The following is a 16,342-nucleotide window of genomic DNA, read 5'->3' as shown; positions in this document are numbered from 1 at the left end:
GAGGTTGGACAACATCTGCTGAGTCTGGGCAGCCTTCCAAGAGAAGGACAAGCCAAGGGCACACCGCGGCCTCCTCCAAGCACAGCAGCGGTGACCACCAACCCCGGTGGAATCGTCACTTACCTATGGGATACTTGTGCTTGTCAGTGTCGATGCCAGCATAGACCACCCCTCCAAACAGGTCGTACATGACGGCTGCCAGGGCCTCTGCGTTCAGCATCCCATGCAGGGCCCCCACAAACACCGTCTTGCTGGGGTCCAGCCGCTGCGAGGGGCTGCGCACGAAGTTGCTGTCGGCCAGCACCCACGGGATCACCTGCACCTGCAACCAGGAGCGCCCCTGAACCTCAGACTTCACCCCGAGATGCCAATATCATTTGTTATCTACTGCTGCTCAGGGTCCACATCCATCTAGAGCTCCAGAAACCTCCAGAGAGCCCACAAGGGGACAAAACTAATTCTGGTCCCAGCCAAACTGGAACCCAAGCCAGCAGTTCCTCAGGGGTGGCAGCCAGAGGACAATCCATAGCCCTCTACCGGTATTTATGGCCCAGTCAGGTACCTCCCAGCACAGGAGCCTGATGGTGGGGGGAAGCACTGGAATCACCACCCACTACCAGCTCCATCAGGAGCTCCCATCTGCTCTGCAGCTGATGGAGGAGAGCTCTGGAGAGAAGCTTCTGGCAGAACTAAATCACCAAGCACAGAAACGCTGCCAATTGCCAGACACCAGGAGAGCTGTCTAGAGCACAATTAGTTTGTGCTCTAGATTAAGATAGCTGTGTAGATTAAGAGCAGCACCTCCATCCTGTAACTCCCTGCACTCAGGCATTTGTCCATCATCTGAGGTCCCCCTTTCCCATAAGCCCAAGTGGAGAGCCTCTGATAGCCCCAGCATGCCCAAAGCCAAGTCAGCCAGCCAAGCCCTGCTTTCCTTTCCTCCAGGCATCTCTCTCTACATCCCCTGCTGCCCTGTGGGCTGCTCTCACAGCTCTGCTCACCTCTTTGCAGCGCATCCTGCGGCTGGACATCTTGAAGTAGTACTCACTGAGCCCGTCGGGGCTCAGCAGGTCCTGGGAGCATGCCTGGAGCAGCGCACGCACTGACTTCTCTGACTCAAACACCAGGTAGACATATCCTTGGGAAGGGAAGGGAAAGGAGCAGCTGTTAGAGCTGTGGTGAAAGAGGAGGAACAGATCATCCCAGTTTGCAGACATCCTCAAAAATCACTCTTGGGTGCCACCTGAAGTATCTCTGGTAGCTCTTGCTGTTCCCCAGCAGACTCTTATGTATAAGCCAAGCTGGGAAGAGCCCAAATCCAAGCACAGCATGAGGGGCAGGATGCCCAGGTCCAGGACCACTGTCCATCATCCACAAACCACACCTGGACATGCCAGGTGGGCACCACCAGCCTGACCACAACAAGGTCTGCAGAAAAATAGATCCTGCCTCATATTTAGGATGGTCTGGCTCAAACACAGTCCAGGGTTTTAAAGTCCCTTCTGTGGACACCAGTGCTCTACCTCACATTGCTCTGGTGACTGAATGAGGCTGTCAGGCATGACAGGGCCTCCAAACCAGCCACTTCCTACCTTGTAACTAATTCCTGCTTACATAATATGTCAGCCCAGCTGCACATGCTGGCAGTGGGATCAGCAGCTGTTCTGGAGCCACAGCCCTACACAGGGCTCCAGAAACACCTCCAGAGAGAATTCCCCCAGCCCACAGTTCTGTCCCACCCTGCTACAGATGGGTGAGGATGCTGGTTTTGGGGTGCCAGTGCTCTGCAGCCCAGGTGCAGACCCAAGTGAGGGCAGGACATTACCCCAGGTGCTCTGTACCATCCAGTCACCAGCATGCAGCTGTACCATCCCAGCATCCGTGCTGTAACATAGCATGGGAAAAAAGTAACCCTACCGTGTTCGCTATTACCTTTAGGCATATTACCTTTGGGAGGACAGCGTGGGTGTTTGCCATCCTTACCGGGCCACTCCACACTCAGGGAGCCAAAAACACGGAAAGTGTTGATCAGCCCAGCTACAGACAGAGAGAGAGAGATGTCAGTGTCCCCCACAAAGAGCTCCATCCTGTACCCTCCCACTGTCAACACCCAAGGCCTTGGTGTGGGGCCTCATTTTCCAGGGGCTGTTCACCTTCTGTAATGTCCCATGGGACTCCTCCCAGGAACACTTTGCAGGAGTAGACGGGGTTCTTGTAGTTTCGGGGAGGCAGCTGCCCGCTCCAGGTGCAGGTTGCTTCATTCACAGCTTGGAGAAGACACCAGTAATACTCAGTACAGGATCATTTCCTTCCCACTCTCCCACATCCCCCAACTACAGGCTGAGCAGAGCCACACAGCCACAGGCAGCTGCCCAGACCCACCTGTTCTCTCAGCAGGCAGAGCCAGAGTCAGGCCTGGCCTTGGAGCAAACTCCATGTTCAGCCAGAGGCCACCTGCCCTCCCCCAGGTGCGGGGCCATCCCCTGGAGCCTCCTCCCAACTCACCTGCTGCCTGCCGATGAAGCCGGGCTTCTCTTTCAATACTGAAGGGGTCTTCCGGAGAGTCCAGAAGATCCCAGGAAGGCCACGCAGATGCTCCAGGCCATCTTTTCGATGCACTGGCCGGGGAGGAAGTTACTGCAGCCAGGGCAGACTGATCTTGATCCAGCTGGGATCCCACTCCCATCTTCAAGGGGTCTCTTGACACCCCACTGAGAGGCAAGAAGGGCAGAGGAGGGGATATGCGAAGGCTTGACTGCAAGAGAAAGGCCACATTGAAATCCAGCTCTGAGTAAGAGCACATAACGCCAGGGGTGAGGCACCACACTGGGGCCCTGTCCTTGCCCATGGCAGGAGAAGGAACTCTCAGGAATCTCCTGACACCCCCTGAGGCCTGGCAGAGGCAAGAAAGCAGCGACCCTAACACATCCCAGCACCCTAGAAAAGCCCTGGGCCATTCTCCACTGAACCCATGCCTGTGATCAGCAGCAAGGATCATTAAACACGAGGCACTTCACAGACCACCAAGCCCACAGCTACCCCTGGCTGTACAGCCTCAAGAACAGCATCACCCCCTGGGGAGTACCAGCCACCCCAGAAGGAGCCTCAGGCTCTGTGCTGTGCTCACGGTGAGCAGGGCTTGCTGGAAGTGCCCATGGGCTCCGCAGGCACCAGCTGGGTCTCAGCCTCACAGCCCAGCTCCAGGGCTGCCTGACCAGAGAGCAGGCACTATGGACCACAGCCCCTCCCAGGGCAGCAGGAGGGAAAGCTTGGATTAATGGAACAGCAGGGAGGCAAGATGCTGCACAGCTCAGTGCCAGCTGCGATGCGGATCTGTCCCTGTGCTGCCACGGCAGCCGCCCACGCCAGGGCCGCGCTGGGAGTCCTGCCCTTCACAAACAAGGCCAGCACAGAGCCCTGTGCCCTGCACCACCTGCCACTGTTGCCGCCTGGGTGCTGCAGTCACTTAGCACATCCTGATTCTCCAGGGTGGATCACAGCAGAATCAACCCCACACATCCAGTCAGCTCTTTCACACTCACCCCAACCCAGGGGTCAAGGCCACAGCACCACCACAGCAGAGCCTGGAGCAGCTCCTGGCTTTATCCTCCTGTGGCAAGACCAGGCCACAGAGCAGTATTCCACAGCTGGCTGGAGCTGGGCTGTCCTGCTGGCACCCAGAGCTGCCACTTGTACCCACCACACACCCATCAGAGCAGACTGGGACAGCCAGACAGACTCACTTGCTCCCTGCCTTTCAAATTTAGCTGTGCTTTAGGGAACAGGGACAGGCTAGACCCAGTTTGCTCTAGAAGAAACCACCCCAAGATGGAGAAGTGCAGTCAGCAAATGGAAAGAGCAGTGCAAGGCAGGGACAGTAGCTCCTGAGAAATCCAGGCTGGATCAGCCTCCTCCCTGCTAGGTTCAGGGCACAGACACCACCCTGCCACACACCAGCTCAAGCACTCAAGATCCCTCTGGGAGCTACTGTAACCCAGTAGAGCTGCAAGCACAGACCCAAAAGGCCAAAATATTAGCTTAGAAGAAAAAAAAAAAAAGAGGATGCTGCTAGCTTGTGCTGAAGGGCTGCATGAGCAGCTTTTCTCCCAAACCCTGGGCTGTGTCAGTGTGTGCACAACAGCTCCTCACAGCATTCTCTCCCGTTCCTGAGCAGGCAGGGCTCTGGCTGGCAGCTCCCCTCAGCTATTCTGTGCTCCCCAAAAACACAGCAATACCCCAGGACCCAAACTTACAATCAAGTCTGAGAGGTGGTCAGAACCAGAGCTGAACCCACTGGTGTCCGAGTCCGAGGGGCTGCTGGAGCGGGAATCCAGGAGGGAGCGGGAGCTCCTCAGCGACGGCGTGGAAAACTTTTCTGGCAGGTCTGAACCAATGGGGTCTAAAGGCAGAAAACCCAGCGGGGGCTTCCCCAGGATGTTCCCAAGAGGGTTACTCAGCATGCTGAGAACTGCAACAGAGAGGGACAGAGTCTGTCAGGGCTGCAGCACAACACAGCTCCCTCCTCCCGGCTCCTGTGGCCCAGGAGGCCACTGGGTTTCTGTCAGCCCACAAATGCCATGTCTAGGAGGTGGCACCTCTGGTGTTTGCCATCAGCTGAGCCATGGTGCTGCACAGAACCCAGAGCTGCTGCCTGGTGTGGCTGACAAACACAAAGGTGGGTTATGAGAGATTGGCCAGGAGAACACACTTCATCTGGAAGAAGTTTAGAGATCCTGCATACCAGATTACGGACATCAGAAGTGTTCTGGGACGCTTCTGCCCTCTGCCCAGTCCACGCCATTCCCTGCCACTGTCCCAGCAAGCTGGGGCTCAGGGGGGCAGCCCTCCAGGGATGGGGCACACACCAGTGGCATCATCCCTGCCAGGAGCTGGCTGTGGGCAGCCAGGATGGTGCCAGCCTGGGCTGCTGACAGAGGCTTTGCTGTCCCTGGTGTGTGTTCACAGCAAGTCTGTCTGATCAGGCCTCTGCCCCAGAGCCTGCAGACAAGGATGTGTCAGACTGCTTCTTCCCTCACACTGCAGGTTTTCATCCCACTGAGGAGAAGCCAGGAAAATGCCTCCCTGCAAAGAGAGCTGCTTCTGAGCAGAGGACCAGGCCATCCAAAGGCCATAAAGTCACATCCTGGTCACCCCCTGATGTGGGGGCAGCTGCAATCCCACAAGGAAAGGGAATGTAGGGCAGGGATCCCACAAGGGCACAACACCAGCCAGTCTATTCAAAAAGAGCAAGTCTCAGCAAGCTGAATGTGTACCCAAACCAAGTGAAAAGAGCAAAGCATTCAGAAATGGTTTTAATTATTCACAGGCTGCAAAACAAGGCAGCTTGCCCTGAAGCTTTCAGTTTTCAGCAAAGCAAATTTGGGATCCACTCAAGATCCTCCAAGCCCCACACCTGATCTCGGCAAACTAAACCAAAAGGTTTTAATCCAGATTTTCAGCAGCTCCTATGCAGATGAGGATTAATAATCCAAACCACCAGCCAAACCAGGAGAGTGACAACACCACCATGCTCGAGTGCACTCCAGTCAGCCAGCAGGACAGCGTGGTGTCAGCGCCAGGGAGAGCTGCTGAGCACGACTGAGGCGAGATGCTGGGATGTGCCAATCCCAAGCTGCATTATCCAATGGCACACCTGCTGTGAAGCTGGCATCTCCAGCCCCACACTCAGGGAAAAACCTCACCACCCCAACGGTGACTGCACACAGGTACAGCCTCCTTTACTTGGGGCATCTCCCTCAAGTCAAGGCAGCACCCTCAGCAACAGCCACAACATCTTCCCACATTTGCAGAGCCTTATCCCTGCAAGTTTCCCCTATTTTGGCTACATCATGGGACTAGGAACTCACCTCTGACCGCGCTGAGAAAGGGACCTCCTGTCCTCTCTCCTGGACAGGCAGCACCTGTGTTCACACTCAGCCCTGCAGCCACAGGAAAATACTGGGCAGCCCAGCAGCCCTTACCTGGGCAGACCCCAGGCAGCTGCAGCCCCAGGACACAGCTGGGGAGGAGATGCTCCCTCCTAGTCGCAGCTCTGAGCAGGGCACAGCATCTCCCAGCCCCGGCAAGCTGCACACTGGCTGCTCTGCCGACTTCTCTGAAGCCACGTGATGTGTTTAAAAATACAGCCGGCGTATTGTTCTGGGGAGACAGCTGAATCTGTCCGACAGGCTCCAAAATCTGATTAGTCACTAAACAGCACAAGAGGCAAAGCAAAGCAGCTGATCCCACAGCCCAAGCCTTGCTGCCAACAAATGCTCCCGCACTGACACCCTCCTCCTTCCCCAGCCAGCGAGGACAGTGGGTTTGGAACGCCGGCAGCCCTGCGCTGACCCTAGCTGCACAGCATTCCGGGGACCTGGAGCAGCTAATGTCAGGCAGACTGCTACCAGATAATGCTGCCCTGCTCCTCCTGGTTAGCAGAGATGTGGAACCAGAAATCCATTTAGGATGCAGCAGCAAGGGTTTGGGAGCCCATCGGGAGCTCCCAGTGGCATTATAGGGTCCAGCTGCTCTGCCCCATTCACGTCACCCTCATCTCTGCCGCCACATACACATTTCCCCCATGATTTCTCAGCTCTCACAGTAGCTACAAAACCAGTAAGGCCAGTATAAGCACACTGAAGGGGCAGGATTACTGGCCTTTAAAAGGATCTACTGTCTGGGCATTTACCACCAAACAAAATCCTGCCAGCTTCAACTGTCCCAATCCTAACCTCACATCCTGGAAGCACTGACATCCTGCTGTTAACACAGATGGATTCCATCCAGTCCAGCAGCTTTGACAGCTCTGCACTGGCAGCACTTGGTTATGCACTCTGCAGGACAAACTGAGCTCGTGGGAGATCCCACATCACCCCAGAGGGCCTGACTCAGCTTCACCTGGTACCCACAGCAGCTCACAGGGACATTGGGAGGAAATGCTATGAGCCAAACTCAGCATTTCCTCTTTTATCCTTGCTCGGTGACTAGGCTGCGTGCCCTGATGCCAAGCAACACCTGCTTGGACACCCAGATCTTATTCCTCAGCACCATCCCAAAGGCATCCTGCTCTAACTCCATGCTCCAACCCACCAAACCCCTCCTTAGGAATGGAGCACAAGAGCCTTACAGAGACTGCCCACAAAAAAAAAGCCTTCAAGGTATTGGGGCCACACTTCTTCCTGGGGAGTTGGCCTTGTCTCCCCTTCTAAGCAGACAGCTCACATAAGGGAAAAAAACATTCCCAACACACATGCAAGATGCATCAGCAATTCCTGGAGTCAAGAGCATCCCTGAAAGTCACAAAGTGAAAAAGCAAATATCATGGAACTACTCAGGATAAGAAAGGAACATGAGTGCAAAGAAGTATTTTTTGCACCTAGAGGGGAAATTTTAACTCGGGGGTCAACATGACTCCCGTTCACCACTCACGCACCAAGAGCTTCTGGAACTTTTCCTGCCTCTGCTCAATGTAGCGAGGGAGGCACATGGCAATGCTCCTCTGCAGGGGACAGCAGAAAAGGAGCTTTTAATAGAATCTGGGCACTGACTTTTAACTCACTGCTGCAGCTCTAATGCCTGACACGGAGCCAGCATGCTCTGCTCCATCTCCAGGCATGCCAGCCCAGCACTGGCAGGCTTGAGCTCTCTGGAGCAGCCGTGCCACCACAGGGCACTGCCAGGTCCTGGCCACACAGGCCACTCCCTGGGGAAGGAGCATGTTTCAAACTATGACCCTTCCTTAGCTGAGGTTTCCCTGTGTCTGCTGTTTGGATACACCATTATTCCTGCATCACCCCAGGGCCCCTAAGGAAGCCCAGGGGAACACGCTCAAGACTCTCAGACTCATCATTGCTGAGCCAGACACTCGAAAGGAACAAGCAGCTACACTGAGCCCATGGGGTGGTTTCAACTTTTGAGCTCAAGTCTACCTGCAGACCCCAAGTTATCCTTTAAATCCTGTTATCAACCACTGAACTTGAGTTCACCCTGTCTCCAGCAGATCGCTCCACCAGCACAAGCTGCAATTCAGAGCACACTTCGGGAAGCTATCCCAACAGCAAGATGTCCAATCTGAGCACTAAGAACAGCTTTTACTATTCCATCCACCAGTTAAGACAGGCAGTTTAAGATTTCCAGCACCAGCCCAGGACCTTGGAGCACATAGTTCTTCCCTGCACGCTGTAACTTACAGCCATTCGATATGCAGACTTTCCTAGTAGCTTTGCCCATGCCCATTCTCTAAGAGATGAATGTAAAGATGAGCCCCAAGGATTGCTGGCAGCTCAGGGAAAGAAGGGTTCTGGGAAAATAACCACTATGCTGATGACAAATGACAGTTTATTGTCTTGGATAACACCTTAAGAGCAACAGGATCATTTAGGTAGGAGAAGACCTCCAAAATAGAGTTCAGCCTTTGACCAATCACCACTTTGCCAGCTAGACCAGAACACCTAGTGCCACATCCAGACATTTCACATGGAGCATCCACTGAGTTTACACCCAATGGACAGAGCTAACCAGAACATCAGCCACTTCCACACTGCCCTTTGAACAAAATGCTTCAGCTCTGTGGGACACCACCCAGCCAACAGCACACGAGATCAGTGCTGACACTCTTTACTCCCTGGTACATCAGTTTAGTCAAACTATCCAGAAACTGAGTCTTGCCCAGAGCAAAAAATCCCTCTTATCCAGCAGCTGCCCAGGTCCTTCCACTCAAGTTCTTTCTCCACACTCAGAACATCAATGGGAGCTCCCCCATGGCTGAGAACAGCATTTGCCACAAGGCCACACCCCTCAGACACGGAGAGTGGGCCAAGAGCTCCTTTTGCAGGAGCAGTGTGCCAGGCCCAGACCTCGAGCTGCCAGCTGTGTCTGGCACCCACAGACTCTGTGCAGGCAGCTTGACACCGCACTGGCTGCAGCCCCAGGGCCAGGGGAGCATACACACTCTTGGAATTTATGCTCTGGAGATGTGTTCCAGCCTTTAGAAACTCACTGCAGGGCTGGAAATAGCTTACTTTGAAGGACGTGTCTGAGCAAGGCCTTCAGAGGGTCACCCCTGCAGGATGGCACCCCCAGCAAAGTTAGGCAGAGGGACACTGCCATCTCCAGGAGTTTATCTGCTCAGAGATTACTCACCACAAGAAGGATAGCAATCCATTAAGACCTCCCCCTGCATCCGCTGACTACTACACAGGCTGGATGTCCACCTTTCTGCCTGGATCTCACCACATATATCAACGGGAATGCTCTTTACCAGGAGAAATAAGGCAGAAAAGCCAGGTTTCAGTGACACCTGCCATGCCCAGAGGCTGCAGCACCAAATACACATTTGGGGCAGGGCAGCAGAGGAGAGAAGCAGTGTGACCGAGGCCCTGGAGACTGAATACAGTGCACTTTCTTTTGTCATGCATCAAATAAGCTTGTAAAGTTAAAAAAAAAGCTAATGTCCTAAACAATAGCCTGCTGCAATTCCAGAAAAACAGCTTGTCTGCAGTTTTTACCACCCAGCCAAGCTCTGCCCCAGTGGGGTGGGAGCAAGCTGAATGTTTTAGTCAGCCAAAAAGCAGCACTTCCTACAGACACTGAGAAACTCTGTGGCAAGAGAAACACTTGCACATCTGAAAAAGCAAATGGGCACCTCAACCACCTCCTACAGCTGTAGTTCAGCAGTGACACAGCCAGACAAGCTGCCAGGGTGAGCTTACCCTCCTCACACACAAGCACCAAGCAGCTCAAAGCACATGGCAGGGAAGGGGTGACCAGCATTCCAGTCTAATCCTAAATTTGAGCCCCTCTCACCTATAGGTGGTGGACCTGGAGCTGCCTGCAAGGAGTCTGCACAAGCAAAGCACAGGAACATTGACTGAAGTGGGGCCAGCAGCAGCTGCAGGGGCAGATGTGGGGCCGGAGCACACAGGACAGGGACAGGCTTTGCTTGGCACAGGGAAGGCAGACACTGGATTCTCCGTCTTTACCAAACTCTTACCTGGGCACAAAAAACCCAAAGAGAAGCTGCAGCAAGAGCAGTAGCAGAAAAGTTTCTTCCTCTCAAGTGGAGAAGCCATGGGACAAGGCCCAGAGGTGGAGGGGACTGAGTCCTTAAAGCCCTGGAGCTCACCTGGGCAGCACACTGGATACATCCAGAGGATTTACCCAGCTCAAACCCTCTGAATTTCATTATATTCCCATTACTCCACTGCAAAAACAGTCAGTGCTGTTATTAGAGGAGCCATGCAAAGTCCAAGGCACACAGTCCTCCACAAGCTGTATCACCAGAGAAGCCCCAATAATCTTGAGCTAACTACCAACTCTAGAGAAAAGCAGCTCCCAGAACTGCAGATGTAATCAAACCAGCAGCAACCACCATCTAAGTAGAGACCTCCAGCACAGCCCCTTTTTTTTCCTGAACTACAAAAGAGGAACCTCTGCCCTCACAGATTCCTCATTTGGGGCAAAGGAAAACTGAAGGTATTCGGGCAGCTATTTCTGGTTTGCTACAAAGGGGGCAGGGGAATAAAAAAAGGCAGCATGATCCCACAGCTGAACCACTGAATTAGAGTCAGGACACCTGAGGTCTATTCTTGGTTCTGGCACCAACATGGTAAGTCACTTGCCCTGAAAAATAGAAACAGCAGCAGAACTGGGAACAAGCAGAAGATTATTGCATTAACATCTGAGAGCACTGGTCCTCCGCTGGCACTGAGAGCAGGAGCCAGCGGACAACCAGGCTCACAGCTTCCTGAGGCAGAGAATTTATTCCTGTGTGTTTCTAGGAAGGGAAAACAGCTGCCCAAGGTAAATATAAAAATCAGAAAAGACAGCTAAAATGCAATTCAGGATTACAAGTGCCCAGGTAACTGCATTCACTAAGCAGACTGCCACAACCACAGTTGTCTTTAAAAAGATCAGAACACTGAAATACAGCAGGTTTTAACATGTATCAGTCCCAGAGAGATTTAAAAGCCAACACATTCAGGTCAAATTCTGCACAACAAGCTTCAGCTTTGCAAGCCTCAAGAACAAACACTTCTATATTTAAGCAGCAAACCCCTCTCAATTATCTGCCGCAACATCTCGGGTGCAAACTGTGCTGTGTGTGTTACCTGACGTGATAACAAGGGTGAGTGACTCATCCTCAGCTGCATCACAGTTTGTGGGTGTCAAGGCCAGGATACCACCTTAAGAAGGGGGACTCTCTGAAAGCGGGCAGGGTGTTGGCCAGACCCCTCCAAAGGCTGCAGTGAAGGAAAAGCAACTGAAAAAAGGACAGACTTCAGTTCCAAACTCAATTTTCTTTGGGAAATGGCTCACAAGCCTCACTGAGGTCTTCAGCTGGCATAAAGCCACAGCTAGACTGGCACTCCCAAACCCCACTAGTGATGCCTGCAGCTTCCCAGTTACCTTCCAGAGGTCTGCACCCCTTAGCATCACAGCTTGGGAGTTTGCCTCACCTTCCCCTCCACACTGTTGGGGAGAAAACCAGGCAGAGGGGCAAGGAGGGAGCCAGCATGTGCCCATGGCCATCTCAAATGCGTGGCACCAGATGCCGTGCCCGAGAGCAGCCTCTGCGCTGGCAGCAGCACAGACAGCACCTGTGATTCAGCTGTTTTGCCATTGCCTAAGGGACCAGGCATAGGGGAGCGAGCTCGGAGATGTGATAGAAGGTGCAACCCCGGCTGGAGATGCCTTGCCCAGTGCCCCAGCCCTACAGCAGCACCACTCAGCCTCTGTGCAGTGACAGCTCAAGCACAACAGCATCCTTTGGAAGGGGATCACTGCTGAGCTGGCTCAGGGGAGGCACCCACTTAAAAGGGTGTTTTTGTGGGAACACCAAGGCAGAATTAGTTGCTGGAGCCCCCTTAGGCTGCATTATTTCTGCCACCCTCCAGCAGCTTTTTCTGCCCTGCTCTGAGCAAGAGCTGGACTGGACAACCTCAAGAGGTCCCTTCCAACTGGAATGACCCTAAAAACCCCAGCCTGCCAAGAGCATTGCAGAGGGCCCACAAGCCTCTGGTCCAAAAGCTGCTCCCCCTACAAGCACTCATGTCAGCATGTGCTGCAGAATTTGCAGTAAAGGCACTGAGTCAAGAACACATTCAAGGCCTCTTCTAGAGAGCTCCCATGCTCCTGATGGAGCCACAGCACAGCCCTTTGGGTCAGCTCTGCCCAGCAAGGAACCCTCACATCCACTGCTTAGACACGTAGCAGTGCAAGGATTGGAGGAAAACCTCATCTCTCATTTGACTGGTGCAATTTTGGGGATGAATCCTACTCCAGGCCAGGGCTTGCGCACACTAAACCACTCGCACTGCCGCTAGCTCCGATATCAATCATAGGAAAGACTAAGCCATGAATTGCCTGGGGCAGTTCAGACACACCAAACAGCAACTCCGATGCTCTCCCTGGAAGGGAACATGCCTTTTAAGGCTCAATTCCAAAGTGAGCAAGGAGAAATGTTCTCCAAATCACCACTGGACAGTGCCACAGGACTGCTGCAGAGGCCACAATCCAACAGCCCTCCCTGAGAGAAGCCAAGGGTGGCTGTCCCCACAAGCTGCCCCCAGCACAGGACTGGAGCTGCCCTGACACACTTGAGTTCTGGCTGGATACAAGCAGAGATGCTGGTTGGGTTCCTGTTCCAGTTACTCTTCTGTTTGCATCTCCTGTTTTACTGCATCAGCACAGATAAAAATAAATCTGTTTTAGGAGAAGCTGCTCAAATGGAAGCTTTAAGAGTTGGATTGAGAGCAACTTCCATTAGAAACCAATTGCAAGCTCAAGTTTGATACTTCTTTTACTTATTTGATACATATTTTATTCCGTTAAGGAGCAGATACCACTGCCACATGAGCAGTGTGCAGCTCTTATGGAAACACATTCAAAGAACAAGAGTCCATTAAGTACCCACATCAAGTAAGTCCTTAGAAAACCACTACAAGCACTAGGATGGCATGGGACAAGCTTTTAGTAAGGCTGTCTCAGGTACTCCTGGAATACCAGCACCAAGAAGGAGACAAAGAGTCAAACCAGCTCCCAGCTTTGTGCCCTTACACTTATCATCCAGGACCTCCACAGAGGAAGCAACACCGGCACCACATCTGTGCTTCCATTACCACACTCTGAACATCAGCAAGCTGCTCCCAAAGAACCAGGCTGCTGGGAAAGCCTGTCCTCCTTTCAAGGGAAGAAAGGACACCAAGAACATGTAATTCAGGACCACCACTAAAGTCTGGATACCTATTTTCCTGAACCAGGCACAGGTCCAAGGTCAGCAGGAGTTGTCCTTCTCTCCTCATCCCAGCAGGAGTTGTCCTTCTCTCCTCATCCCAGCAGCCACATCACCAGCAGCACAAAGGAACCTTTCACTGAGTTTTCTAGGCATACTTGGGCTTAGATGAAAGTAAGTCTCACTCAGGTGAAGTGCTCTCCCCTCCACACCCAAAACACCCTTTTCATCACAGAGCAAGAAAAATCATCCTTGCATATTCTGATGCCAGCCTGGTGTTGTGCAGACACCGAGTTCTCCATCAGGATGAGCCTCTGAAATATTTCTCTAGTATAAGGAGGAGGATCTACACACAGCCAAGCAGGAATACACAGAAGCCCAGGACACACCTAGGTCTTCTGAAGCCACTTGTCCAAAAGACAGCAGGGAGAGACCTGGATGTGTGCAAATGAGAGCTCTGCAGAGAGCTTGGCACAGGCTAGCCAAGCAGCAAATTAAACAGATGGAGAACCAGGGACACAAATCCTCTGCCCCAAGCACTCAAACCAGCAGCTTGAGCAAAGCTAGAGCCTGCCATGCTATATTTATAAACAGCCACCCCATGCTGATCAGCAACTCTCCCTTGGGGGGCTCAGGTGCCCTCCACCACACACAGCATTTGAGGACACTGAAAACAGCCTAACCTCAGGGAGCAGCTTATGAATCCCTCCTGCTGTTATCAAGAAGAAAGGCAAGGAGTCCATGACAACAACCATTCTTCCTGTGCAACAGGTCTTTTCTTTCATCTTTCAGATGGGGCTTTGCCTTGAAGACTTCAGAGAGATCCATGCTCTGAGGCCTCACTATCTGCCAGGCAACACACAACAGACTGCCCGCAGCTTCAGCCTGGTAGATTTTAAGTAACTACAGATAAGCAAGCTTATTGCAAAAATAAGTTGCTGTGGTCTGGGAAGCAGAAAAAAGCCAAGGGCTGAGAAGATTCAGCAGCATATTCCTACCATGGGCCTTTTCCCCAGAACCAGAGCTACAGGAGCTGCAACCTTGCAGGCTGGAGAATGAGACAGCAGCAGCCACCCCGCAGAGGGCACAGATGAGGCTGGAACTGCAGTCTCAAGAGCAAATCCAAGGAAAAGCTCAAATCTGTTGCTGCACCAGCAGCTTTAGGGTCACACAACAAGCACAGAAGCAGATACAGAAAGGCGCTCCATCAGATGCCATCAGGAAGAGCTCAGCTGGAGAGCCCAACATCCTCTCCAGAAGACCCGATCCTGCTAAAAACACTCCCAGGTTAGCATTGCAGACTAAGTGTTAACAGACTGGTTTTAGGATGATTTCCCTGTGGGCAAGTCTGCTGTCCCACATAGGGACAGCTCCCAATGTAGGGCAGGACAGACCAGCCAGACCAAGCAGCTGGCACGCAGGCAGAAAGCCAGGCAGGGAGACCCAAAATCTGCACACGGACCGGCTGCGCACTGCTGTTCTCCAGGCAAAAACTGGATCGAGACCCCATTTGCTCACACCCCTTGAGAAACAGGGCAGGGAAGGTAAAGGATACCATCAAGGGCAGTCCCACCTCGCTCCCCTTAACCCCTCCCTGCCTCTGAACTCCGAGATCTTGGCACACATGTCCGCCTCCTGGGAAGCTAAAGACAGGTAAACACTGCCTCCAGAAATGCAGAATAGCAGGACTGGAAGTGTTAAAGGCCAGTTTCCTGCACAAGTCCCTCCCCAGGTCACAGAGCAGGTTGCTGGGACATGCTGAAATATTTCCAGCCTGACAGATCTAGTGGCAGCAGAGGGTTTGAGACACTTTGCCTGCTGTGAGACAGCAGTTCAATCCTACAGCCAGGAAGTGCCAGCAGTTCCAGCCTGCAGCAGCCATTGCCTCCAGAGAGCTTCTCCAGGCACCAGCAGTGCCTCTGGCACACTCCCCAGAGGTCAGCACACGCCCTCTTGTGCATAAGAGGCTGGGTGCAGAAGGAAAACTCCTCACAAATAACCGTGGCTGGGCACAAGGGGCTCACTGGCCCTTTGGGAATGGGGGATGTAGGCATAAAAACCAGCCCCACTGTCCTTCGACATCCAATCAGCAGGCATTTGCTCCTACTGCACCAAGCTGTGTGGTGACAACGCCCTGGGAGCACAAGGTGACACCAGAAGCTTTGCAGCCAAAGGTCCTTCCCAAGCTGATGAAGTTCAGTGCTGGCAGGGACTACGCAGAGGAGAGGTCCCAGCTCATCAGTACTCAAGCACAGCACTGCAGGGGAGCACATCAGCAATATTTTTAGCCCGATTGTTGGCTATTTTGTTGCATTTCCACCCTTCCAGCCACCTCTCTGTGGGTCTGCACAGCTGAGTCACTGCTGGAACCTTCCAAACGTTTGGGTGCCAGCGGCACAACAGCTCTGCATGGCAGTGCCAGCCCTCCCCCGTGTCCAGGCACAGCCCAGCACTGCCGCAGCCTCACCTGCCTGCCGGACACCCCATGGAGCCCCCAGGCCGATGAGCTGGGCCAGCTGCAGCCTCTCAGGCCTCAGTATCACTCAGACACAGTAACATCCCCTCCAGATCCTCCCTCTTTCCATCATAGCGTGGATAGGCCACCCGGAAGCACCAGCTCCTTAGACCCACATAGCTTTCAGACACAGGACGCTTCTCTGCCACCCAGAGTGCTCCACAACCTTTCAGAAAACACCCCTGAACTCCAAGCTCTGCTCCCAAGGAGCCCCACTCCCACTACTCCAGGGCACTGAGGAAGGGCTAAGGCCCCAGTGAGATGGGAGGCTTGGGTGGTTGAAGCAATGCAAAGCTGTGCACAGGATCAGCCTTTCACCTCCCCAGCCAGCACATGCCATCCCCATAGCTCGCAGAGCAGGAGAGTAACAGCAGCCCAGACCAAAGCAGGCCTGGCCCAGCTGCTACTTGCCTGCAGAGGGAGTGTGGAATTGAGAAGAACAATGTCACAGGATCACAACACCCCCAGCCACTGGGCACTGGACCCTCTGCACAGCCACTGAAGGCCAGAGGCTGCTCTGTACAAGCAGTACAGCTGCACTTGGGCAGGTCTCACATCCCAGCCACCCCCTCTGTGTACTAATGAGAATACCA

The 16,342-nt window shown here is 53.4% G+C and overlaps 1 protein-coding gene across 6 annotated transcripts in view; it reads right to left on the bottom strand.

The window, feature by feature from the left end:
- CPEB1 (cytoplasmic polyadenylation element binding protein 1) overlaps positions 1-16,342 on the bottom strand; it is a 37,980-nt gene that overhangs the window by 3,904 nt on the left and 17,734 nt on the right. For 4 of the 6 annotated variants that reach the window (XM_040077568.2, XM_040077571.2, XM_040077574.2 and 1 more), the window contains 6 exons: positions 4,254-4,468; positions 2,506-2,755; positions 2,154-2,267; positions 1,933-2,037; positions 1,002-1,138; positions 124-322 (listed from right to left, as the gene is read on the bottom strand). In XM_040077568.2, coding sequence (XP_039933502.1) covers positions 124-322; positions 1,002-1,138; positions 1,933-2,037; positions 2,154-2,267; positions 2,506-2,755; positions 4,254-4,468 — 1,020 coding nt within the window. The remainder of the gene's footprint in view (positions 1-123; positions 323-1,001; positions 1,139-1,932; positions 2,038-2,153; positions 2,268-2,505; positions 2,756-4,253; positions 4,469-16,342) is intronic. The other 2 variants (XM_040077569.2, XM_040077572.2) reach the window with 1 other exon arrangement.

Source organism: Hirundo rustica, chromosome 13 (assembly GCF_015227805.2).
Source record: "Hirundo rustica isolate bHirRus1 chromosome 13, bHirRus1.pri.v3, whole genome shotgun sequence".
Lineage (NCBI taxonomy): Eukaryota > Metazoa > Chordata > Aves > Passeriformes > Hirundinidae > Hirundo > Hirundo rustica.
The sequence above is the reverse complement of the archived record's forward strand: the minus strand, read 5'-3'. Positions and strand labels throughout refer to the sequence as shown.